The sequence below is a fragment of the Leptodactylus fuscus genome, chromosome 7 (genome assembly GCF_031893055.1).
Source record: "Leptodactylus fuscus isolate aLepFus1 chromosome 7, aLepFus1.hap2, whole genome shotgun sequence".
NCBI lineage: Eukaryota > Metazoa > Chordata > Amphibia > Anura > Leptodactylidae > Leptodactylus > Leptodactylus fuscus.
This window is the reverse complement of record NC_134271.1, coordinates 150,725,787-150,753,372: the sequence shown is the minus strand read 5'-3', so window position 1 is coordinate 150,753,372 and position 27,586 is coordinate 150,725,787. Positions and strand designations below refer to the sequence as shown.

General features: G+C 45.4%; 1 protein-coding gene across 1 annotated transcript in view; it reads right to left on the bottom strand.

Moving 5' to 3' along the window:
* Nucleotides 1–27,586, bottom strand: part of LOC142214340 (NACHT, LRR and PYD domains-containing protein 12-like) — a 240,545-nt gene that overhangs the window by 96,074 nt on the left and 116,885 nt on the right. The window contains exons 13-14 of the mRNA XM_075283268.1: nt 20,539–20,709; nt 16,365–16,535 (exon numbers count right to left, since the gene is read on the bottom strand). Coding sequence (XP_075139369.1) covers nt 16,365–16,535; nt 20,539–20,709 — 342 coding nt within the window. The remainder of the gene's footprint in view (nt 1–16,364; nt 16,536–20,538; nt 20,710–27,586) is intronic.

Genomic DNA, 27,586 nt, shown 5'->3' with positions numbered 1-27,586 from the left:
CCAGAGCTAAATAAGGGAGAAGGGGGGGGGTGGAGTTATGTTAACTCCGCCCTCTCTACCTTCTTGCCCCCCAGCATGGCTGGGGATTACAAAACCTTCCCCCAGCAAACCTAATAGCAAACCAAAGCAGGGGGGGGGGAACCTGTCCCCCTGAAACGGCCTTCTAAGGAGGCACAGAGCGCATAGACGAAGCGCCCTGGACTGCGCATGCGCGAACCGGCAAAGTCGCGCATGCGCGAAGCAAACTCCCCCGCGCATGCGCGGAGAAGCGGAAGTCCGCGGCGCACCAGACAGTGCCCGCGGCAGAAAATGTAGAGCGCCGCGAGGTTCCTCCTCCCCCGGCCGCCAGAGCCTGTCACATCCAGGCGGCGGGGGAAGCGCGGCGGGACAGGACAGCAGTCCGAAGGATGCGCCGCAAGACTCACTCCCCCCCCCCCCCGGCCGCCGGAGCACCATTACCCAGGCGGGGGGGGGAGCAGAAGCAAGAGGAGCCGCCAGGAATCCCCCTGCCCCAGGTAAAACCCAGAGGGGGAGGGGGAAACATAAAATCCCAAGGGAGGAAAAAATCCTTAAGAAAAATAAAATTGTGGGAGAGGAAAGGAGACCTCTCCCTCCACCTGTCCTGGTCCACAGGACAGAAAAAAACACAGGGAGGGGGAGGTCTCCTGGGCCTTTTATGGGAGGGAACTTGTTAGTTTATTAAAAGTTCCACCTGTCCTAACAGTACACAGGGGCAGGAATACCCCATCTTGTGCTGCTGTTTGGGCGTAGGGGGAATGGCGGTTTGGCACTTTTTGACTTTTTTTTCCCACTACAGCATTTACCGTACAGGAAAAATATTTTTATAGATTTGTAGAGCAGCGATTTTGGACACAGGGATACCTAATGTGTTTCACAGTATTTAACTACTTTTATATGTGTTCTAGGGAAAGGGGGGGTGATTTGAATTTTTAATACTTTTTAATTTTTTAAAATATTTTTTAACTTTTTTTTATTTTTTGCATTTATTAGAACCCTTAGGGGTCTTGAACCCCAGTTGGTCTGATCACTAATGCATTGCAAAAAGTAGTCATTTCTTTTGCAGGCTGCATAGAGCAGCCTGCAAAAGAAAATCACTGCAGACCGGCCGGGGAGCCTTTACAAGGCTCCCGGCTGTCATGTCAACGTGACGTCAGCCCTGGAGCATGCTCCAGGTGCCGGCGATCACCAGCAAAATGGCAGCGCCCATGCACTTCTGGGAAAATGGCGCCTTTGTCAGCTTTGACTGAGGCACCGGAGGGGTTAATGCCTCCGGTCGGTGCCTGCTAGTGGCACCCATTGAAGTCAAAAGGAGGCTTTTTCTTCAGCGTGGAACATTCTGCACCGATCGGAAAACACATAGTTAAACACCCGGCGTCTGCCAGGGGCCGCAAACTATTGTCCCGAAGGCCGCAGTTGGCCCACAGGCAGCAAGTTTGAGACCCCTGCCGTAGCGGATCTGCCCAGTGGGGTCTGAGCTTTAGGCTCAAAATGCTAGTAATAAATGAAAATGCTAAAATGTCATTTAAACTAATAAGACATGTAGTAACAAGTAGTATATGTAGTATTCCACATGATAGTGATGGGTCATTTACGAACAAGCCGACTCTATGTGCCAGTTCTTTGAAATGAATAACGGAGTTGGCTGCTAACTGGGAACTGACAGCTCACTTAATGGCGAACTATTTATATATAATCCCAGTCATATGTTGCTGACCATGACCCTTAAACAGCTAATCCCGTTTTTAAATAGCATGACATCCTATGAATGACAATAGTCAGTGGCTTATTCTTTTAGGTTAAAAGGAGGTGGATGTGGGTTTCTGAGTGTCTACATATGGTAGACAATAATAACTTATAAGGGACTAGACCGAAGGAACCAGATCTTTTTAGTGAGCGAATCCAAATTACCTAGATCGCTAAAAACAGCCGAAGCTCTCAACATTACCACAAGATGGTGCATATGAGGCCTGGCTCACATATGCGTTCGGTAATCAGTTCAGCGGAGTCCGCATGGGGACCCTCGAAATGGACTACCGAACACATAGGCAAGCGGTGAACAGTGAAAGCACATGGATCCCATAGACTATAATGGAGTCTGTGTGCTTTTCACACGAGTCATGCAGACAGGAAAGCACGGACACCGCGCGTAAAGCACATGGACTCCATTATAGTCTATGAGGTTTGTGTGCTTTCATAAGCTCACCGCTTGCCAATGCGTTCGGTAGTCCATTCAGGAGTGTCCCCATGCGAACTCCCCGAATGGATCACAGAACGCAGATGTGAATCAGGCCTTACTGATCTATATCAGGCTATACCTGGAAAACGCATGTAAATTGCATACATCATTACACCTGATCCCATCCTCCCTGACAACTCTAGATGTTGTGGTAATTTGCAAATTTATTATCATGAACATGAATCACATTGGAGTGGTTGTCTACAGTATATACCATAAATGTTGGTTATATACCAATTCCAGGCTGTCAGCGATGGTCGGCTTTGCAGTAACAGCTTACTTGGTTCTGTTATTTCTATAATGTCCATAGAAGTGACTGGACAATGGAAGTTATAGACACAGCACAGGGAGCTACATGGTTTCTGTCACTTGTGAGGCGGGAAACAGCGTAACTCACATTCACTTCTATGGGAATTAGGGAACAGCGTGACACGGTGAGCTCAGCTGTCTCTGTAACCCCGACCACCACTGGCAGCTTGTATATGGCCGTCAGCGGGACCAGATGAGGCTGAATGGGGCTGAGGGGTTTATTTCTGGATATAGGGGAGACTCTCATGGGACAATTTCCTGTAATAATATTCTAATAGTTGTAATAACATAAAACCTGGTCACACAAAATAAGAGGAAAATGCTGAAATGTGCAAAAGAGTCAGTGCTGAAAGGGTTAACCATCCCCTCCCCCTTTATTACTACTATGTGTGACACATAATACAGGGGCAGCAATGGCTGCTGGGATTTCTTCTCCCCTCACACATTATGTGACTGTATTCCTCCCCTCTGACTGCAGAGACATCATCTGCCCCATCAGCTTCTCCTCACATCTCATCTCTCCTCACATCTCACCTCCATGTCTCCTCACATCTCACCTCCATGTCTCCTCAGTCCTCTCCTCACATCTCACCTCCATGTCTCCTCAGTCCTCTCCTCACATCTCCCCTCCATGTCTCCTCACATCTCCCCTCCATGTCTCCTCACACTGTCCTCTCCTCACATCTCCCCTCCATGTCTCCAGTCCTCTCCTCACATCTCCCCTCCATGTCTCCAGTCCTCTCCTCACATCTCCCCTCCATGTCTCCTCAGTCCTCTCCTCACATCTCCCCTCCGTGTCTCGTCTCCTCAGTCCTCTCCTCACATCTCCCCTCCATGTCTCCTCACATCTCCCCTCCATGTCTCCTCACATCTCCCCTCCATGTCTCCTCAGTCCTCTCCTCACATCTCCCCTCCGTGTCTCCTCAGTCCTCTCCTCACATCTCTCCTCCATGTCTCCTCACATCTCTCCTCCACGTCTCCTCAGTCCTCTCCTCACATCTCCCCTCCATGTCTCCTCACATCTCTCCTCCGTGTCTCCTCACATCTCCCCTCCGTGTCTCCTCACATCTCCCCTCCATGTCTCCTCAGTCCTCTCCTCACATCTCCCCTCCATGTCTCCTCAGTCCTCTCCTCACATCTCCCCTCCATGTCTCCTCCCCTCCATGTCTCCTCAGTCCTCTCCTCACATCTCCCCTCCATGTCTCCTCACATCTCCCCTCCATGTCTCCTCACATCTCCCCTCCATGTCTCCTCAGTCCTCTCCTCACATCTCCCCTCCGTGTCTCCTCAGTCCTCTCCTCACATCTCTCCTCCATGTCTCCTCACATCTCTCCTCCATGTCTCCTCAGTCCTCTCCTCACATCTCCCCTCCATGTCTCCTCACATCTCTCCTCCGTGTCTCCTCACATCTCCCCTCCGTGTCTCCTCACATCTCCCCTCCATGTCTCCTCAGTCCTCTCCTCACATCTCCCCTCCGTGTCTCCTCACATCTCCCCTCCATGTCTCCTCAGTCCTCTCCTCACATCTCCCCTCCATGTCTCCTCACATCTCCCCTCCATGTCTCCTCACACTGTCCTCTCCTCACATCTCCCCTCCATGTCTCCAGTCCTCTCCTCACATCTCCCCTCCATGTCTCCAGTCCTCTCCTCACATCTCCCCTCCATGTCTCCTCAGTCCTCTCCTCACATCTCCCCTCCGTGTCTCCTCCCCTCCATGTCTCCTCAGTCCTCTCCTCACATCTCCCCTCCATGTCTCCTCACATCTCCCCTCCATGTCTCCTCACATCTCCCCTCCATGTCTCCTCAGTCCTCTCCTCACATCTCCCCTCCATGTCTCCTCAGTCCTCTCCTCACATCTCTCCTCCATGTCTCCTCACATCTCTCCTCCACGTCTCCTCAGTCCTCTCCTCACATCTCCCCTCCATGTCTCCTCACATCTCCCCTCCGTGTCTCCTCACATCTCCCCTCCATGTCTCCTCAGTCCTCTCCTCACATCTCCCCTCCGTGTCTCCTCACATCTCCCCTCCATGTCTCCTCAGTCCTCTCCTCACATCTCCCCTCCATGTCTCCTCACATCTCCCCTCCATGTCTCCTCACATCTCCTGTCCATGTCTCCTCAGTCCTCTCCTCACATCTCCCCTCCATGTCTCCTCAGTCCTCTCCTCACATCTCTCCTCCATGTCTCCTCACATCTCTCCTCCATGTCTCCTCAGTCCTCTCCTCACATCTCCCCTCCATGTCTCCTCAGTCCTCTCCTCACATCTCCCCTCCGTGTCTCCTCAGTCCTCTCCTCACATCTCTCCTCCGTGTCTCCTCAGTCCTCTCCTCACATCTCCCCTCCGTGTCTCCTCACATCTCTCCTCCGTGTCTCCTCAGTCCTCTCCTCACATCTCCCCTCCATGTCTCCTCACACTGTCCTCTCCTCACATCTCCCCACCATGTCTCCTCAGTCCTCTCCTCACATCTCCCCTCCATGTCTCCTCAGTTCTCTCCTCACCTCCATGTCTCCTCTCCTCACATCTCCCCTCCGTGTCTCCTCAGTCCTCTCCTCACATCTCACCTCCGTGTCTCCTCAGTCCTCTCCTCACATCTCTCCTCCGTGTCTCCTCAGTCCTCTCCTCACTTCTCCCCTCCGTGTCTCCTCAGTCCTCTCCTCACATCTCCCCTCCATGTCTCCTCAGTCCTCTCCTCACATCTCTCCTCCATGTCTCCTCACATCTCTCCTCCACGTCTCCTCAGTCCTCTCCTCACATCTCCCCTCCATGTCTCCTCACATCTCCCCTCCGTGTCTCCTCACATCTCCCCTCCATGTCTCCTCAGTCCTCTCCTCACATCTCCCCTCCGTGTCTCCTCACATCTCCCCTCCATGTCTCCTCAGTCCTCTCCTCACATCTCCCCTCCATGTCTCCTCACATCTCCCCTCCATGTCTCCTCACATCTCCTGTCCATGTCTCCTCAGTCCTCTCCTCACATCTCCCCTCCATGTCTCCTCAGTCCTCTCCTCACATCTCTCCTCCATGTCTCCTCACATCTCTCCTCCATGTCTCCTCAGTCCTCTCCTCACATCTCCCCTCCATGTCTCCTCAGTCCTCTCCTCACATCTCCCCTCCGTGTCTCCTCAGTCCTCTCCTCACATCTCTCCTCCGTGTCTCCTCAGTCCTCTCCTCACATCTCCCCTCCGTGTCTCCTCACATCTCTCCTCCGTGTCTCCTCAGTCCTCTCCTCACATCTCCCCTCCATGTCTCCTCACACTGTCCTCTCCTCACATCTCCCCACCATGTCTCCTCAGTCCTCTCCTCACATCTCCCCTCCATGTCTCCTCAGTTCTCTCCTCACCTCCATGTCTCCTCTCCTCACATCTCCCCTCCGTGTCTCCTCAGTCCTCTCCTCACATCTCACCTCCGTGTCTCCTCAGTCCTCTCCTCACATCTCTCCTCCGTGTCTCCTCAGTCCTCTCCTCACTTCTCCCCTCCGTGTCTCCTCAGTCCTCTCCTCACATCTCCCCTCCGTGTCTCCTCAGTCCTCTCCTCACATCTCACCTCCGTGTCTCCTCAGTCCTCTCCTCACATCTCCCCTCCGTGTCTCCTCAGTCCTCTCCTCACATCTCCCCTCCGTGTCTCCTCACATCTCCCCTCCGTGTCTCCTCAGTCCTCTCCTCACATCTCACCTCCATGTCTCCTCAGTCCTCTCCTCCCCTCCGTGTCTCCTCAGTCCTCTCCTCACATCTCACCTCCATGTCTCCTCAGTCTTCTCCTCAGCGCTCCGCACATCACACACTCACTAGCCCCGCCCCTTCCTCTTTCCCGCGCTCTCCTCTCATTGGCTGGTTACACCGCGCGGCCATTTTCCTCTCCTCCCAGTCGGAACATAAAATGGCTGCTGTCCTCAGATCTCCTCCTAGTGCCTGGGATATGAGAACCTGTAGTAAAGAAGCCGCAGGACACCCGGAGGAGGAGACTGAGCCCTCTCTCCTCAGCAGGAAAGCCTCCCCGCGGTGCTGTCCTCTGACATGAGGAGTTGTCATAGGAGGAGCTGACTGGCTGCAGTGCTGAGGAGGGAGATGAAGCTGATGAGAGCGCCCCGCACAGGACATACAGGTGACTGCATTACACTGGGGGGGACCAGAGATGAGGTGAAGGTTTAGGGTAAAATCTACCACTTAGTTCCATCTTTGTGTAGTAACAAGAAGACGCTCGTGTCCTCCAGAGTCGCCGCCATTTATGAGGTCAGATAGGAGATGGCATTTTGCACATGGCGGTGTAGATTTCCTCAGTGTCAGACATTATAATGTAATGATGTATTTTCCTCCAATAAGCTGTGAGAATTGTATCCGGTGTACTATATGGCGCACGTCTCTTATAAATCCGCCACATCTACAATTCTGACTGACCAGCGGCCGCACATCTGCGCCTCTTCTATCATCTGTAGTGAGAAGACAATGTCACAGATATGGCGCCATGTTACTTGTCACTAATCTCACATAAGAGGAACAATAAATGTGGTCGGGGTCTCCATGATGGCGGTGACAGCAGAAGAGCCGTGTATATGGCGCCAGGTTTTATATGTCAGCTTTTCTCCCATTTATTTCTGCCTGATGTCATTAGGGAAAATGTCACAAACGTTTCTGGCATGGGAGAGGTTAAAAAAACCAAGTAGAGTGCTATAATATACCGCACACCTCTACGTGACGGACTCTCTTCCTCTATAGACCCCACTAGCCATACACTTATTAGGACATATGGATATCACAGGGGTCTCTGCTCCCGACCCCTCCTGTTACTGTGGAGGCAGCGGTATCGGTGGAGTTTCTGAGCCCATATATGGCAGGTGGGCGAAACCAGCCTAAAGTACAATCTGTGTGATGATGTCATCATTTAGGGTGTGGCATAGGTCTGGATATTGTTCCAATTTCTTCCAATAGTATTTATATCTTGCATGTAGAGCCCTCCTGTAAAGGAGGTGATAATCAGTGGTTGAACAATTCTTGATTTATTGGAGCGGAGATGAGTGACAATGTAATAGATGGATGAGCGGAGTCCTGTGAGGATAGGGGGCGCCTCCAGGTATCTCCCCGCTGTGGTTATTGGGGGACACTCCTGCCTGTTTGCTCCTATATAATGGTCACTGTTACAAGTAGCTGTAGTGAGTCAGTAATGACCAGATGTGAACGAGGTCTTATGTGCAGCACTATAGTGTGAGGTTTAAGCAAACCTTTATTTACTTATCTGTTAACCGCCATCACTTCTGCATCTAATCCTCATCCTCCTCCTACTACGACCACGTGACAAACCGCAGGCCAGAGTTGCTCCCGTTAGGGAAGTCCACATGGGGACCCCCCGAACAGAATATCCCGAACGCATTGACAAGCGGTGAGCTTATGAAAGCACACGGACCCCATAGACTATAATGGGGTCTGTGTGTTTTCCATGCATTGTCCGCACGAGTCATGCGGAAGGGAAAGTAGATCATGAAGTACTTTCTTCTCTGCATGATTCGTGTGGACACTGCGCAGAAAACACACAGACCCCATTACAGTCTATGGGGTCCGTGTACTATCATAAGCTCACCGCTTGTCCATGCATTTGGTATTCCATTCGGGGGGTCCCCATGTGGTCTCCCCGAATGGAATACCAAACGCAGATGTGAACCGGGACTGACATGCATGTAATATCTGACTGCAGTATTTTTCCTGGAAACACTATTAGGGGGAGTTCACACGGAGTATTCTGGTTCGTCATTTGGTACGTAGACGCTGCGGGAGGATTTGCGGGCCGTATACCTTCCCATTGTTTTCAATGGGAGCCGGTACCGTACACGCGGTGCTATTTTGCGGCCGCCGCAAAATCACGGCCGCAAAATAGCGCCGCGTCTACGTACCAAATGACGAACCAGAATACTCCGTGTGAACTCCCCCTTAGGCTAAGGCTCCAAATTGCGGAAAAGGAATGTCAAATACATAGAAAGTTCTTATATTTCTACCGTCTACTCAATCCACTCTTGGCTTTGGCTTAAAACAAACGTAAAAAATCTGAAACAAAAAAAAGATGCTTTTCTGCAGTGTGGGGCCTCAGTCTTAGGGTAAGTTCAAGTCCCCATGGCCAACAGACTATTATAAAAGTTCATCTTTTTTTTTTTTTACCTTTTTTTTGTAATAATTTATGACACATTCTGATATACTCACCACTTTTCCACAAAGTGATTGTGGGTATGGTTTACTGAGGCATGGCATCCTGGCCCGTGGCCTAACAAATTTACTATCATTTTTGCCAGAAACCAGTCTGAATAATGGATTACATCCACAACAACTCCTACTACTAAGAGCCAGAGATGTGCCTAAGGGCTAGTTCACACGGGGGCAAGGAGGCAGATTTTGACAGCGGCTTTCGCCTCAAAATCCGCCTCCATACAATGGTGGTCTATGGATGCATGTTGTCGATAGCGAAAAAAAGAAGCGAGTTGCCCTTTCTTCAGGCGGATTCCGCGGCTCGCTGAGCCACAGCTTCCCCCTAGCGGCAGCAACCTCCGGTGTCGGCTCATTTGAGCCGACTCTGGAGGGGAAAGCCGCGACCGCGTCACTCTTGGTGCCAAAATCCGCCCCACCAGCCCCCATGTGAACGAGCTCTAAGGATCCAGTTCTTCAGCCCTCTTGATGCCGGATTCCACATTTCTTCCATATGGTAGGACTTCAAGTGAGAACGATTCTTCAATTTCAATAAGTTTTTATTGTGGAGATAAGAAGTGTAATAATACTGTGAAAATCAAGTGAAGCACAAGGCACAGTCATATACAGGTTTACGCACAGTGTTTGGCTAGAATAGTTCTACTTTTATATAGACTGAATATTAGATGTGTAACAATAATGCACAGACCAAGTGAAACATAAGATACAGTCACATACAGGTTTATGTACATTATTTGGCTAGAATATTTCTACTTTAATGTAGACTGAATGATTCGTGCAGGCAGTGCGCGGCAAGCACATGGACCCCATTATAGTCTATGGGGTCCATGTGCTTTTACAGCACAGCACTTGCAATCGCGTTTGTATTCCATTCGGGGGGGTTTCCATGCAGACTCTCCCCAGAAGGAATACAAAAGCAGATGTGAACGAACACTAAATGTCGCTGTCCTAATTGATATGAGCTAAGGGCTAGCAACGAGGCATTGACACCAGACACAAAATGTTGGTATTAACTCCTCTCTTAGCAGAGAAGAGTGCACTGACGCACTTTATTAAAGCAATATGGGGTTAAAATAGCAGTCAGCACAGAAAAAAAACACACATAGCAACATTAGTCCTCATGTTCAATCCTGATGGCTATCAGTTACTGTCCGTTATATGTCCTTTGCCATAGACCTCAATGTTAAAAAAAAAATAAAATAACGTACACTCGCTGTCCATTTTTTCAAACAGACAGAAAAGTCCTGCATGTAGGATTTTTTTGTCCGCTTGAAAAAATGGACATGGTTACAAACGGACACTAAAGGATACAAGAAAAAATCTCACTGAAATGAATGGAAATTGCAAACGGACCAGCTAGTGTCCGTTGCTAAAATCTTGTACGGACAATAGCCACGGACACTGCTGAGCGGACACCAACTGTAGTGTGAGCGCCCCCTTAGAGTGGTCTAGTCACCTAGCACGCCATCAGTTGCTGACATCTTAGGGCCCCTTCACACGGAGAATACACTCGCTGATTCGGAACATGTCAACGTTCAGAATCAGCGGCGTTTAAAACAGATACAGATCCCATTGCTTTCTATGGGAGCCAGCATACGTGCGCTCCCTATAGAAATGAATGGAAAAAAGCAGCCCATTCATTTCTGTGGGGAGCGCTCATATGCCAGCTCCCATAGAAAGCAATGGGATCTGTATCTGTTTTAAACGCCGCTGATTCTGAACGTTGACATGTTCCGAATCAGCGAGCGTATACTCCGTGTGAAGGGGCCCTTACAATCTGTACACAACCTATGTTAGTTTTTGGACATATTGTATGACTGGCCCAGAACATTCTTGCCATGCCCCAGGATGTGACCGTCATCATGATATTAGACATGTCCTCATTTGCTGTGGATATTCCCTATAATGCACCTAATACTGAACCTATAAAGAAGTATTGACCATCAAAGCTCCTGTTATCTCCTCGCAACAGATAGAAAGCCGTCTCCTTGTTTGTTCAGGAATTTATCTTCATAACTGGTTTGTGCCTTTCCAGCTTTCTTATTTCTTCCTTCTCCTCTTCATTTAATCCATTGTCCCACATACTAGAACACAAACAGAATCCCAGGATTAATGACTTTGTATTATGAGGATTTGCTCATGATCTCAGATTAATAATATGCAGTGATATGTTGTTTTTTTTAAAAAAAAAATTATTATTGTGTTTCAAGAGCTTTAAGTTTTTAAAAAAAATACAAACTGATTTCATTTTCTGACAAACAAGTTGTATATTTCAACCATACCTTTTTAATATTATACTGTATGTACTATATAACATACTGTATTAACTTTTACTACTTTTTTTGTACAATAAAAACATGTTTAAATCTGTATATACAGATAAAACAAAACAGAAAGGGCATTACTTGTCTGTCGACAATTTTTTTTTTGGCCTAAGTTGCGATGACCCCCCCCTCCACAAATTGCCTGTGGGTGAAAAGGTGGGCTGGACGGTCTCACTAGTACTGGCTCTTTCCAAGCAGGGTTTACAAGATGAGGCCACTATACAGTAAACCCTACTCCACTCTATACAGTGATTTGCAAAAGTCTTCGCACCCCTTGAACTTTTTCATATTTTGTCACCTTATAACCACAAACTTAAATTGTATTTTATTGAGATTTTAAGTGATAACCAACACAAAGTAGCAGATAATTGTGTAGTAGAAGGAAAATAATACAAGTTTTTCATAACTTTAATCAAATAAAAATATGAAAAGTGTGATGTGCAAAAGTATTCAGCTCACTGGAGTCTGATACCCCTAAATAAAATCCAATCCGCACAATTGTCTTCAGAAGTCACTTAATGAGTTAATAGAGTCCGGCTGTGTGTAATGTAGTCTCAGTTTAAGTAGTCCTATTCTGTGAAGGCCTCAGTGGTTTGTTAGAGAAGATTAGTGAACAAACAGCATCATGAAGACCAAGGAACTCACCAGACAGGTCAGAGATAAAGTTGTGGAGAAGTGCAAAGCAGGGTTAGGTTATTAAAACATATCCTAAGATTTGAGGATTCTTAGGAGCTCTGTACAATCCATCATCCAAAAATGGAGAAAGTATTCTACAACTGCAAACCTACCAAAACTGACAGATTGAACAAGGAGAGCGCTGGTCAGAGAAGCAGCCAAGAGGCCCATGGATGCTCAGGAGATGCTGCAGAAATCCACAGCTCAGGTACGGGTCATTCCATATCAAGTGATCCAAATAGGAATATTTTTTTTTACCTGACGTCTTTAGATTTTTTTTATTTTTATTTTTTATGAAGTACAACTTAAGTTAATTACAAATAAAAAGTTTAGAATTTTTTTCTTCATCAGTTAATTTTTTATAGACTTCTAAAGTTTTGAAAGTGTGAATTTTGGCCTGGTATGGCTTTACATTTTTTAACATATCTTGGGCTAGAATTAAGATAAAGAGGTGGGAGAGGCAGCATTTTTCTCAGAGCGGTACCGGCTTTCATTTGATATGTCACAAGACCATGTTTCTTTATATTTTGTTTTGGAGAAATCAAATTCAAAATTTTGATGCGCAATTGTGAAAAAAACGTATGTTTTAAAATTGTGAAAAATGCATTTGTGTTACTTGTGTTCTTGGTTATATTTGTACAGGTTTTCAACTTGGGACCAAATTGGGATCAATTTTTTTTAATTTTTTTTTTAAGCCTTGAATCATCTGATTTTATGTTTGTGTGAGCTTCTTCCTTTTTTCTTTTCAAATTACAACTTGCTGAATTCAACATTTATATGCAACAATAAAAAAACATAAAAAACAAATACTGTAAGTGCCAGAACAAATACATCTTATCATCAGAACACAGCTTGTTCAGCATTTTCAACCTGAATGCATTGAACAAACCGAAAGAAAAGAGCTGCTCATATCCTCAAGTGCGATTTTCTAAATAGTCTCATCCTAATTATATTTTAACAAGATTACAAGAACCAATATTTATAACACCTATTTCTACAAGTAACAATTGTTTTTTATTATATCACTAAACATGTAATTTATTAAGAAATATAGTCCAGCAGATAAATCCTCATTCTATAAAATATGAACTAATCAAACAATTAATAGGACATTTTTAAACTACTGGCCTTTTATCATCAATTTGTCCTTTCTAGTGAGTGAAATGTAATCTTGTCCATAAGCGCTTACTAGCAATGGCCATTTCCTTTTGTGTCAAAGAGTATGTCCGGCCTGTCATGGTGTTAGGCTCCACCTGAGTTAATATCTGATTTTTGTTGACTTGTAAAATGTCTGGTTTTCTTGGATACACAAAGGATGGTGCGGGACCAGAAGGATGCAAAAAAGTCAATTTTATGTCTTCATTTTCACAATCTTTGGAGAGTACAGTAGCCGCCACCAGCGCCGATCATATTCACAGGTCACATAACCAGTTATGTCATCCATTGCCAATCTTGTGCCGCCTTCTACCACTTCATGGACTTCACTGTCATTTTAGACCACAGGCTGAACAGATCTGAATTCAAGATTTTCGGAATGACACTGTAATAGTTATATTTTAAAATATTATCCCATCGCGATCCCAACTTGAATTTTGGTACAGATGTGGCTCGGAGCATAGCAGGCCCATGTGCATTTTTTTGAAATTTTTAAATAAAACTTTTTTTTTTTTTCAGAAATGCGTTTTAAAATTTTGCGTTCACATGGGTAAAATATTAACAAAGATACTCTTGTGACATATTTGGTGAAAGCCTGTATAGTTCTGAGTAGAATGGCATTTATTTTGTTTCTCTATCTTATTTCTAGCCTAAGTTATGAGGAGAAATGTAAAGGCAGGCAACACAGAAATTCGCACTTTTTCTGAACTTTGAAAATCAATTAAAAATCCAAAAAAATTTCTAGAATTTTTTTTTTCTTCACATTTTGCATTCTCTGACACACTATTACCAAATAACAAAATCTCAAAAGAATTAAAAATATAGAGGGAAAAATCATTGGTTCACTTGACACGGAATGACCCGTACAGGGAGAATCTGTCCACAGGAAAATTACTAGTTGTGGACTCTACAAAACTGGCCTTTATGGACGGGACAAGAAGAAAACCAATGTTGAAAGAAAGACATAAGAGATGCTGTTTGCCACAAGCCATATAGGGGAAAAGCAAACATATAGAAGAAGGTGCTCTAGTAAGATGAGACGAAAGCTGAACTTTTTGGCATGCTACAGGCAAAGTGCTATGTGTAGCGGAAAAGTAACCATGTTCATCATCAGGGGCATAACTTTAGGGGAGAGGGTGCAGTCGCACCGTGGCCCAGGAGCCTTAGGGGGTCCATAAGCACTGGCATCAGTATTGAGATTGCAGCTTCCATCTGACCCAAAAGCCAAAGATTACCCGAACCACACTAAGGCACCCGTAACCATCACTATCAAGAATTCACTGTAGGGATGAAAATAGGGGACCCTGGACAAATGATTGCACTGGGGCCCAAAGGACTTTAGTTACGCCACTCTGTGACACCTGGTGTGGGCAGCATCATGCTGGGGGGGAGGCTTTTCTTCAGCAGGCCCGGGGAAGCTGGTCATAGTTCATGGGAAGATGGATGGAGCTAAATACATGTCTAAGAATACTCATGTGTTAGAACGTCACAGTCCAGACCTAAATCCCATTGAGCATCTGTGGCAAGACATGAAAATTACTGATCACAGATGTCTCCGTCCAATATGGCTGAGCTTGAGCTATTTTATAAAGAAGAATGGGAAAAATCTCAGTCTATAGATGTACGAAGCTGGTACAGACAGACGCCAAAAGACTCGCAGTGAAACGGTGACTCTACAAAGTATTGATATGGGGGGGGGGGGGGGGGCTAAAGAATTTTGTACGTCAACTCAGATTATTATTTGATTAAACCATGTGTCATTTTCCTTCCACTTCACAATTATCTGCTTTTTTGTGGTGTTGGCTAGCACTGAAAATCTCTAGAAAATACATTTAAGTTTGTGGATGTAATGTGACAAAAGACTAAGACTCTCCAGGCCCTTGGGTTTTTTCCCCCAAATGCAAGTATGGCAAGATTTATGCTTTGCTGCTCCACAGTGCATCAATAACCTATATTTCCATTGTTTTTTGGATTATGTTGTTCTGCTGTTCACCATGAGTTATTAGTGACCGATGAATACGATTACAGCAATACCAATCTTATTTATTTAATGTTTTACACCTTTTATACACTTAAAAAAAAAAAAAAAAAAAACTTGTGTAATCATATTCTGAGAGCCAAAATTTTGCACCTTCCCCGATTTGTGATACCTTTTTATTTCTAGGATGAGTTGACGTTTTTATTGCCACAATTTTGAGTTACATGTCACTTTTTGAACTCGTTTAAGACTAGGGCTGCACAGCGCAACCAAAGATCAACGGGTCACAAAAAAACAAAACAAAAAAACCCACAGCAAAGTTAGATTTTTTTTTTTTTTGGAAACTTGAAGTCGCAGTTATGGCACTAAAATGAGTTAAATGACAGGATTCTCTATCCGACTGCAGCACCTTTAGTGGTACCCTGCCATCCTGGGAAGATTTTGCAGTTTCAGAGGCTTCCTGGCTCGGTCCAGCAGCTGAGGAGACCTATATAAGGCCATGTCTTCCTGAGACTAGTGTCGACTAATTAGTTTGCTACTGGTAGTTTGGCTTTCTATTTTGTGTGTGTATATCTGTATGACTTGTGAGCTCTGGCTTGCTCCTTGGATCCCCCTTTGCCTCTTGTGAGAAGGTGACAGGCAGAGTGCTGGAGTCCCAATATATCAGCCCCCTGTCAGGTTTTTGACATATGTGTTGTCCAGAGCAAGTCTTGAGTAGGTCTCTGCCCAGGTGTAGATCCTGAGCTCATCACTGGCCCATAAAAGGCTGAAGAACCTGCAGTTCAAGGCAGATCCTGGGAGGAGAGGAAGTGGCTGGGTCTGTTCTGAGTCTGAAAGCCTTGTGATACGGTATTGTGTTTTTGGTTGAACTTTGTGGCTGGTAAGAAGCCACATGTACAGTTAGTGTCTATTTGTTTAGTTAGCAATCAGACGAGCAGGATTTTGTTTCACTCTGTTTTGCCTATGGGAAGAATATGCAAATCTGTCTTCCATGATGTAATTAGGAAGTCAGATGCCTCAGTGTTGCAAACCAATAGAGGGCGCCCACTGGAATGTGCAAGCCTGTCTTCCCTGATGTAATTAGGAAGACAGAATTCCAGTGAAATAACCCAATAAAGGCTGCTCCCTTTAACATCATGCTCGACCTTCCAAGAGGCCTTTGTTTTGCAATGATGCTGGGATTATTACCAGGTATAGTCTCTCAATCGAGGACGGCCGTTTCGATGTTATTGCATCGCGTCAGCCCAATGTAGAGAAGACTAATCTGGTAGAGGTGAGAGGCTTAGACAGAGTTAGGGGGATATCGTCACTCCTTGGGCTATATCACTGGAATTCTGTCTTCCTAATTACATCAGGGAAGACAGGCTTGCAGTCAGCAGTTTATCTCATAGACATAACAATGGTGCGGAGGAGCATAAAATAGAATAAAATCCATGTATAACTTATCCCGCACATGTCTCCTCCTGTACACATCTCTTATACTCACTGTAATTCCTCTATCCTGCAGGCTGGACTGGACAGAGCGGCCATCAAGTCACTGAAGTGAGGACCAGACAGACTGTTACGAGACAGGCCAAGTATCTTCAGGGACTGGTTATTCCTTATTCCAGAGGCCAACTGGGCGCAGGAAGTGTCTGATAGATAATTACCAGCTAAACTGTAAGAGCATGAAGGTTAGATGTGAGTGATGTATCAGTATACAGTATCACACATGCTAGGATTATTATTAATAATAATAATAATAATAATAAATTGTATTTATATAGCGCCAACATATTCCACAGTGCTGGACAATTAGTAGAGTTCAAATACAGAGAGAAAGATACATAACAAAGAAAGTCATTTCACACAATGGGACTGAGGGACCTGCTCACAAGAGCTTACAATCTATGAGGTAGAGGGGGTGACACAAGAGGTAGCAGGGGCGGTATTGCTTATACAGGGGTCAGACACTTTTGTAATAGAGGTTACTGTCATTACACAAACAAAAAACCGTCACTAGTGGTGTCCTGTAACATGTGGATGGAGCTTGGACATATGATGCCATTTCAGGCTAACTTTATATCATGTGGGGTAATGTGGGAGCAGGGACAGAGGAGGGTTACATTTTGGGAATTCTAATGACGGTACGGAAGGGTTTACATTAGGAATTGTGATAGGCTTGTCTGAAAAGATGTGTCTTTAGTTTGCGTTTGAAACTGTAGAAATTGGGAGTTAATGTGATTGTCCAGGGTAGAGCATTCCACAGAAGTGGTGCAGCTCGGGAGAAGTCTTGTATACGAGCGTGGGAGGTTCTGATAATAGAGGATGTAAATGTTAGGTCATTGAGTGAGCGGAGAGCACGGGTTGGGCGGTAGACAGAGAGGAGGGAGGAAATGTATGGAGGTGCAGCATTATGGAGAGCCTTGTGGATGAGAGTGATAACTTTATATTTTATTCTATAATGAATAGGCAGCCAATGTAACGACCGGCACAGACCCAAGGCATCGCTGTAGCGTCTAGCCTGATAGATGAGCCTGGCTGCTGCATTCAGAATAGATTGTAGAGGGGAGAGTTTAGTGAGGGGAAGACCGATTAGTAAGGAGTTACAGTAGTCAAGGCGAGAATGGATCAGAGAGACAATAAGTGTCTTTAGTGTATCTCTGGCAAGGAAAGGGCGTATTCTGGAGATGTTTTTGAGGTGGAGGTGACATGAGCGTGTGGAGTGATTCAATATGAGGGGTGAAGGAAAGGTCTGCGTCAAACATGACCCCGAGGCAGTGGGCATGCTGCCTAGGAGTTATAGTAAGTAGAGATGAGCGAGTACTGTTGAGATCAGCCGATCCGAACAGCACGCACGCATTGAAATGAATGGACGTAGCCGACACGCGGGGGGTTAAGCGGCCGGCGTCAAAGCGGAAGTACCAGGTGCTTCCATTCATGTCAATGCGTGCGTGCTGTTCGGATCGGCTGATCCGAACAGTACTCGCTCATCTCTAATAGTAAGGCCTGAGACTACAATGGATATATCAGGGACAGATCTATTAGATGATGGAAACAGCAGTAGTTCAGTCTTAGAGAGATGTAGTTTCAGATAGAGCGAGGACGTGATATTAGAGACAGCAGAGAGACAGTCACTGGTGTTCTGTATTAGTGCAGGAGTGACATCACTGGAAGATGTGTATAATTGGGTGTCATCAGCATAAAGATGGTACCGGAAGCCAAATCTGGTGATGGTTTGTCCAATGGGGGCTGTGTAGAGAGAAAAGAGCAGGGGGCCTAGGACCGAGCCCTGAGGAACCCCAACAGCAATGGAAAGAGGGGAGGAAACAGAGCCTGCAAATGATACACTGAAAGTGCAGTCTGAGAGATAAGAGGAGAACCAGGAGAGCGCAGTGTCGTTGAGGCCAACTGAGCGGAGCATAGTGAGGAGAAGTTGATGGTCAACAGTGTCAAAAGCTGCAGAGAGGTCCAGAAGAATAAGAAGAGAGAAGTCAACATTGGATTCAACCGTCAGGAGATCATTGGAGACTTTTGTGAGGGCCGTTTCAGTAGAGTGCAGTGTCACGTTCGTGTCTATGTCCAGACCCAGAATCCGGACTGCAGAATGCACCGCTAAGGGAACAGGGGAAGGAGACTTTCCCTGACGCTACGGCGGCTAGCTAGGCCCTGCCTGCGGATGGTGGTCAGCTGTTCCCAAGCTAGCCTTGGCCCCGACAACTCCTGACTCTCTAACACGAAGGCCTAGCCGACAGATAGGGCAAGAGCTACAAGAGAGCTAGGGACTGAGGATACTAAGGTGGTCACCCCTGCAGAAACCAAGGTGCAGCTGCAGACAAAAAAAACAGGATGAGATGTGCTGGACAACAGAAACGCAGCACAACACAATACGCACAAGAAAATGAGGAGAGGGATAGTGGGGGGGGGGGGGGGAGGAAAGGGTTAACACAGGACTAGGGCAAAACAAACTGGGACCCAAACCTCAAAAAACAAGATAGTGCCAGGCAACCAGGACTGAAGGACAGGGTAGAGTAGGAGTGTGGAGGGACAAACCAGACTCACACACAAGGAAACACTCACACTGCTTCCTAGTCAGTGAAGTTTTAGCAAAAACACTCCTCCTCCCAGGGCCACGAATTCTAGGTGGTAACCACGAAAACCAGCAACTAATGGAGCCAGCCCTCTTCCTTATACAGGCTCCAGAATCCTGCTTAGGTTGATGGTAATGATCCACACCTGAGGTTCAATCCCAAGAACCTCAAGTATGTACTGAAGGCCAAAACACAAACAGATGGTTCAATGGCAAAGAAACCACCAGCAGACCACAGAAGCCCGGATCAAATCCCCAACAGAAACACACACCAATATATACAAGTATTCAGGTCATGACATGCAGAGCGCGGAAACCAGATTGTAAGGGGTCAAGCAGAGAGTTAGTGGATTAAACGAGAATAGACCAGGCGTTCCGAGATCTTAGAGATGAAGGGGAGGTTAGAGACGGATCGATAGTTAGCAGCACAGGACGGGTCCAGGGAGGGGTTTTTTCAGTAGTGGGGTTATAACAGCATACTTGAAGGAGGATGGGAAGATTCCAGAAGAGAATATTTTGGTAAGGTAAATCGTGACAGCAGGTGACAGAGATTGGAGAAGGTGTGAGGGGAAGGGGTCACTAATGCAGGTCGTAGGGTGAGATGAAGAAAGTAGCTGAGAGACTTCCTCTTCTGTAACAGGTTCAAAAGATCAGAATGGACAGTCTGAAGTGCGGTAGGTGTGGGGATCAATACTATGATTGGTGAGGGGATCGGTACTATGGTAGGTGAGGAGATCAATCCCACCGGGGGTTTGGGCAGTTATTTACTGATGGATCTTATCAATTTTATCATGGAAATAAGTGGCCAGGTCATCAGAACTAAGGTGTGTGAATGGCATCTGCACCTTGGGTGTGAGTAAGGAGTGAAAAGTTTCACAAAGCCTTTTTCGGGTTGCTGGAGAGAGAAGAGATGAGGGCGGTGAAATAGGCTTGTTTGGCAGATTAGATACACAGCTCAGTATACAGTATCACACAGGATAGGATTAGATACACAGCTCAGTATACAGTATCACACAGGATAGGATTAGATACACAGCTCAGTATACAGTATCACACAGGATAGGATTAGATACACAGCTCAGCAGACTGTATCACACAGGATAGGATTAGATACACAGCTCAGTATACAGTATCACACAGGATAGGATTAGATACACAGCTCAGTATACAATATCACACAGGATAGGATTAGATACACAGCTCAGTATACAGTATCACACAGGATAGGATTAGATACACAGCTCAGTATACAGTATCACACAGGATAGGATTAGATACACAGCTCAGTATACAGTATCACACATGATAGAATTAGATACATAGCTCAGTATAACAGTATCACACATGATAGGATTAGATAAACAGCTGAGTATACAGTATCACACAGGATAGGATTAGATACATAGCTCAGTATACAGTATCACACATGAGAGGATTAGATACACAGCTCAGTAGAGACGTCACATATGAAGGTGCAGTCAGCAGTTTATCTCATAGACATAACAATGGTGTGGAGGAGCATAAAATAGAATAACATCCCTGTATAACTTGTCCCCACATGTCTCCTCCTGTACACATCTCTTATACTCACTGTAATTCCTCTATCCTGCAGGCTGGACTGGACAGAGCGGCCATCAAGTCACTGAGGTGAGGACCAAACAGAAGGTTATTAGACAGGACAAGTCTCTTCAGGGACTGGTTATTCCTTATTCCAGAGGCCAACTGGGTGCAGGAAGTGTCTGGTAGATTATTACCAGCTAAACTGTAAGAATAATAAGATGAGATGTCAGTGACATGTCCAGTACACAGAGAGGGAGTATAAAATCTGTAGATTGTGAATTTGGAGAGAAAATATTTTAAAGTTATGTTATATTTCATGTCATATACAACCCCTGGCAAAAATTATGGAAACACCAGTCCCTGAGGATGTTGCTTCAGTTGATTAATTTTGTAGAAAAAAAAAAGCCATCACAGCCATGAAAAAAAACTAAAGCTATTTCAAATGGTAAAGAAACACTGAAAGACATCCAGAAAAATAAGACTCCAACACATCACTAGGACTTTGTTGCACTACCTCTGGCTTTTATAACTGCTTGCAGTCTCTGAGGCATTGACTTAATGAGTGATAAACAGGACTCTTCAAAGATGGGATTTACATACAGAAAAGCTAAAAGAAAGCCATCACTAACACCTAAACAGAAAAAAATAAGGTTGCAATGGGCTAAGGAAAGACAATCGTGGACTGTGGATGAAAGTCATATTCAGGGATGAATCTCGAATCTGCATTGGGCAAGGTGATGATGATGGAACTTTCGTTTGGTCCCTTCCAATGACAACTGTCTGAAGAAAACATGTAAATGTCCACAGTCATTGATGATATGGGTCTGCCTGTCAGGTAAAGTCACTGGGGAGATGGCTGTCATTAAATCTTCAATAAATGCACAGGTTTACATTGACATTTTGGACAGTTTTCTTATCCCATCTATCAAAAGGATGTTTGGGGAAGATGAAATCATTTTTCAAAATGATAATGCATTACCATAATTCAGAATTGAGTGATTCCATAATTTATTCCCTGTGCTTGTTCTAAAAATCTAACTGTTACTGGCTACCACAATTATTGTCAGGATCTTGTTTTGTTGAACTCTTTTTTTGACATCAGTCAAGATGGAGTTTTTTGTGTTTCCTGCCTGTGACTTACCCTGATTTCCTGATTCTTCATTATTTAGCATGTGTGTTCTGATTACCCAGTTGCCTGAGTATTGTTTTCAGAAGCCTGTCTTCTGCAAGGACCTCAAGCTCAAACTGACTGTTCCAAGTTGGTTAATTACCTGCAAGTTGGTTGCTACCTAGAACCACTACCCCCAGCAAGTCCTCCTGCTACCTAAGACTTGCTATCCAGCCGGTCCACAGGAGCCGTGGAACTACTGACCCCAGCAAGTCCTCCTGCTACTAAGACTTTGCTATCCACCTGGTCTAAAGGAGCCGTGGAACTGCTGATCCCAGCAAGCCCTCCTGCTACAAGGACTTTGCTACCCACCTGGTCCAAAGGAGCTTTGGAACTACAGCCTCCAGCAAGCCCTCCTGCTGAGTATAGGACCACTGCTTCCGGCCAAGCCTCCCTGCCTTCCACAGAACGGACTGTAAGTCTATTTGTATATTACTATTGCTAGACTCACTGTTCCCAGCCATTTGTCTCTAGAAAATAGAAAGGGTATTGTGACAATTATTTTTCTTAATTTCTTTTTGTGTTTCTTAAAGCCATAAAGTTGCCATATGAAATGCCTTTAGTTTTTTTTTCATGGCTGTGGTCTGCTTTTATTCTACAAAATTAAACAACTGAAGGAACATCCTCAGGGATTGGTGAGTCCATAATTTTTGCCAGGGGTTGTAGATGTGTATCATTTCCCATGATAACATACCTATGAATACCACCAACACTAATAATGGGGTTTATTTTAAACTAGCATCTGCCCGCGACTTCGTCCGCGGGTTGTTTGTTGGCGCCGACCCGTGTATACGTATGCAATGGGTGCTGGCAATAATCCACCTAGGTTTGTGTCATGGTTCTCCGACATCTAAGTATATGCGCAGTATCCGCAGGTGTGGCCCGGCTTCCCCAATTCCTCCAGCCACCTGCGCGTGCACAACACCCACTTCTCACGCATTCTAGGAGGCCCCCACAACCACCCTTCTGCGTCCCCACATTTCCAGCGCACCCCCCAGCGGTCGCCCCCCCCCCCTCCAGCAGACTCCCGGACCCCCCCACTCCATTCTCCCATCTCCAGCAGTCTCCCAGCCCCCCTCCCCATTCTTCCATCTCCAGCAGCCTCCCGGCGCCCCCCCCCCCCCCATTCTCCCATCTCCCATCTCCAGCAGTCTCCCGGCACCACCACCCCCCCTCTCCAGCAGTGTCCCGGCACCCCTCCTCCACCCTTACCACAGTCTCCAGGCAATAAACCCTCCTCCTTTAGCAGGCTCCCAGCATACCATTAAACCCCCCCACGCTGTCGGCTGCAGAGGCACTTCCCCCGTCGTACTCACGCAGTATGTGGAGCCGTGACATGCCGCTACTGTCACTCCCCGCCAGCAGAAGCTAAATAGTGAGGAGGCATGCCGTGAGCACACAGCTGACAGACGCAGTGGAGTCACACACCAAGGCTGCATGGCGGCGGCAGCCCTGAGCAGCGCGACGCCATGTTCCTGAGCTGGCACACTACTATATAGTGCCGCCCACACACTCACGCGATCCTGTGGGTGAACGTCTAAAGGGCCTGAGATGACGTCATCTTGGGTCCTTTAGCCCAGCGCGAACATGAATTCGGCGGCTCCGGTAGCGAGGTACGGGTATTTAGCCGCATAATAAGTAGCCTATGTTTCCTTCCCAGTTCCACTGTATGTGTGTGCCGATTGTGAGGCTAATCCGTACAGGCGTTTTGGCGTGATTGAGGAACAAACATCCAGTAGGATCTAATTATTTTATTTATTTTTTTACATTGTGTTCTCATAAGGTTATAGACCTTTGGGGACATCTGATAACTTTTTTTCCCCCTGTAACTGTGACTGGTACATTTAGTCCCTGTTGCAGGAGGAACATCCATTTTGGACCTAGTCCTAACCAACAAAGAGCACATGGTTAAGGGACTACGGGTAGCAGGGACACTGGGATTCAGCGATCATGCTATACTTGAGTTTGGGGTTGCAAGAAGAAGAAGACCTGAGAAGACACAGACTTCAAGGCTCGACTTTAGCAGGGCAGACTTCAAGAGCCTGAAAGCAAGGGTTAGCAGAATTCCATGGTGCAAAATTCTTAAGCACAAAAATGCACATGAAGGGTGGGAAATCTTCCGTAGGGAAATCATTAAAGCACAGGAACTAACAATACCTAGAAGGAAGAAAAATGGGAAGCGCCTAAAAATATCAGGATGGATGACCAAAAAATTACATAACCTGGTGTAGGAAGGAGGGGTTTGGGTACCTGGAGAACTGGGCCGACTTTGCTGTGGGCTACAGGTTCTATGCTAGGGACGGGCTGCATCTCAATGGGGAGGGTGCAGCTGTGCTGGGGGAGAAGATGGCTAGACGGTTGGAGGAGTGTTTAAACTAGGTACTGGGGGGGAGGGTAACAGATGTAGAGGGAAAGATAGTGTAGAAATGGAAAGAGGGCTAGATACTGTAACTGGGGGTGGAGCAGGGGGTCGGGTTAGAGCAGTCAGTAGGCAGTGGAAGAGTAGGGAAGATAAATCTATGAAATGTATGTATACAAATGCCCGAAGTCTTACTAACAAGATGGAGGAACTAGAAGTGATGATGTTGGAAGACAATTATGACATGGTGGGGGTAAGTGAGACATGGCCGGACTCTAGCTATGACTGGGCTGTAAATATACAGGGGTACAGTATGTTTAGAAAGGAGCGTACAAATAAGAAAGGGGGAGGGGTTTGCTTATACGTAAAAACCGGCCTTAAGCCAGTCCTGCGTGAGGACATCTGGGAGGAAAATGATTATGTGGAGTCCTTATGGGTGGAGATTACGGGAGGAACAAATAATAATAAAATACTGATAGGGGTTTGTTATAAATCTCCAAATATAACATAAGAAGCTGAAAATATACTAGTAAAACAAATAGATGAAGCCGCAAAGTATAATAAAGTCATTATTATGGGGGATTTCAACTACCCTGATATCAACTGGGAGGCAGAAACCTGCAGATCCAACAAAGGGAACAGGTTCTTGTCAGTAATAAAAGACAATTACCTATCGCAACTAGTGCAGGACCCTACAAGAGGCGAGGCACTTTTAGACCTAATTTTAACAAATGAACCTGACACATTATCAAAAGTGGAGGTTGGGGGACATCTGGGTAATAGTGACCATAACATAATAAGTTTTTTTTGTATACATTAAGATGTTCATTAGAGGGGGTACAAAAACACTAAACTTCAGGAAGGCAAATTTTAACCAACTGAGAGAGGAGCTTAGCAGCATAAACTGGGACAAAGTCCTCAACGTGACGGGAACACAAACTAAATGGGACATCTTCAAAAATATACTAAATAAGACCACTAGAAAACACATACCCTATGGGAATAAGCGGGCCAGAAATCATAGAAACCCAATGTGGCTAACTAAAACAGTACAGAATGCAATGAGGGATAAAAAAGGAAGCATTTAAAGTACTAAAACAAGAAAGTAGCGACACAGCATTAAAAAAAATATAAGGAGAAAAATAAATTGTGCAAAAAACAAATAAAGGAGGCGAAGATTGAGGCTGAGAGAAAAATTGCCAAGGAAAGTAAAAGTAATCCAAAATTATTCTTCAATTACATAAATAATAAGAGAATAAAAACTGACAATGTGGGCACTCTCAAAAATAATCTGGGTGTAATGGTGGAGGAGGATGAGGAAAAAGCACAAGTATTAAATGCCTTCTTCTCTACAGTGTTTACACAAGAAAATCCATTGGCCAACAACATGATTAGGGGTAATGTAAACTCTCAATTAAATGTCACCTGCTTAACCCAGGAAGAAGTGCGGCGCCGCCTGCAAAACACTAAAATAGAGAAATCGCCCGGTCCAGATGGTATAAACCCCCGAGTTCTGAGGGAATTAAGCATGGTCATAGATAGACCCTTGTATCTAATATTTAAGGATTCAGTAATGACTGGGTCTGTTCCACAGGATTAGCGAATAGCAAATGTGGTGCCAATTTTCAAAAAGGGGTGTAAAAGGGAACCTGGAAACTATAGGCCAGTAAGTTTAACTTCTGTGGTGGGAAAGATATTTGAGAGCTTTCTAAGAGATGCTGTCCTGGAGTATCTCAATGTAAATAATCTTATATCACCAAATCAGCATGGGTTTATGAGGAATCGGTCCTGTCAGACTAATCTGATCAGCTTCTATGAGGAGGTCAGTTCAAGACTGGACATGGGTAATGCAGTGGACGTGGTGTATCTGGACATGGGTAATGCAGTGGACGTGGTGTACCTGGACATGGGTAATGCAGTAGACGTGGTGTATCTGGACTTTTCAAAGGCTTTTGATACTGTTCCACATAAACGGTTGGTATGCAAAATGAGAATGTTGGGACTGGGGGAAAACATATGCATTTGGGTTAGCAACTGGCTCACTGATGGGGAAACAGAGGGTACTTGTTAATGGTAAATATTCAGACTGGGCCACAGTCACCAGTGGGGTGCCACAAGGGTCAGTACTAGGTCCTCTCTTGTTTAATATCTTTATTAATGACCTGGTAGAGGGTTTACAAAGCAGGGTGTCTATATTTGCAGATGATACTAAACTTTGTAGGGTAATCAATAATGAGGAGGATACTAGAATATTACAAGGGGATCTAAGGAAACTGGAAGCATGGGCGGAGACTTGGCAAATGAAGTTTAATGTTGACAAATGTAAAGTAATGCACTTTGGGCGACATAATAAAATGTATGACTATGTACTAAATAGTAAATTACTGGGTAAGACTGTCAAGGAAAAAGACTTAGGGATTTTGGTGGACAGCAAGCTTACCTTTAATGACCAGTGCCAGGCAGCTGCTGCCAAGGCAAATAAAATTATGGGATGCATCAAAAGAGGTCTAGAGTCTCATGACAAGGACATAGTTATGCCTCTATACAAATCACTGATACGGCCACACTTAGACTATTGTGCACAATTTTGGGCCCCGATATACAAGAAAGACATAAGTGAACTTGAAAAAGTGCAAAGACGGGCAACCAAAATGATTAGGGGAATGGGTGGACTGGAGTACAACGATAGATTAACAAACTTGGGGTTATTCAGTTTAGAGAAAAGACGTCTACGGGGAGATCTAATAACAATGTACAAATACATGAAGGGACAATACAAAGAACTTTCTAAGGATATTTTTACTCATAGGCTAGTGACATTGACAAGAGGACATCCACTACGTCTGGAGGAGAGAAGGTTTCACCAGAAACATAGAAGGGGATTCTTCACAGTAAGAACAACGAGGCTCTGGAACTCTCTGACCCAGGAAGTGGTGATGGCGGATTCACTGAACAAGTTCAAAGTGGGCCTGGATGCCTTTCTTGAAGAGAAAAATATAATGGGTTATGGTCTCTAGATTTTAAGGACACGTTGATCCAGGGTTTTATACTGACTGCCAGATTGGAGTCGGGGAGGAATTTTTTCCCCTGAAATAGGGCAATTGGCATGAGCCTCATGGGGTTTTTTGCCTTCCCCTGGATCAACACTGTAGGGGATTGTAGGGTTATAGGTTGGACTTGATGGACTGATGTCTTTATCCAACCTCATCTACTATGTAACTATGTAAAAAGGAAACATACAAAAAGTGGAAGATGGGAACTATACCTAAGGAAGAGTACACAGCAGTCTGCAGACTCTGCAAGACAAGCATCAAAGGAGCTAAGGCTGAACACGAATTGAAGCTTGCAAAAGAGGCAAAGAGTAAGGTAAAAGGATTTTGGGGATATGTTAAAAGCAAAAGAAAAGTGAAGGAGACCATTGGAGTCCTGAAGAATGACAAAGGAGAAACAGTTAACATGGTGGAACAGCAGGTGGAGCTACTAAATTCATATTTTGTATCCGTCTTCTCCCAAGAAACTAATGGAAATATCGACATTAATGGTGATGGAGAT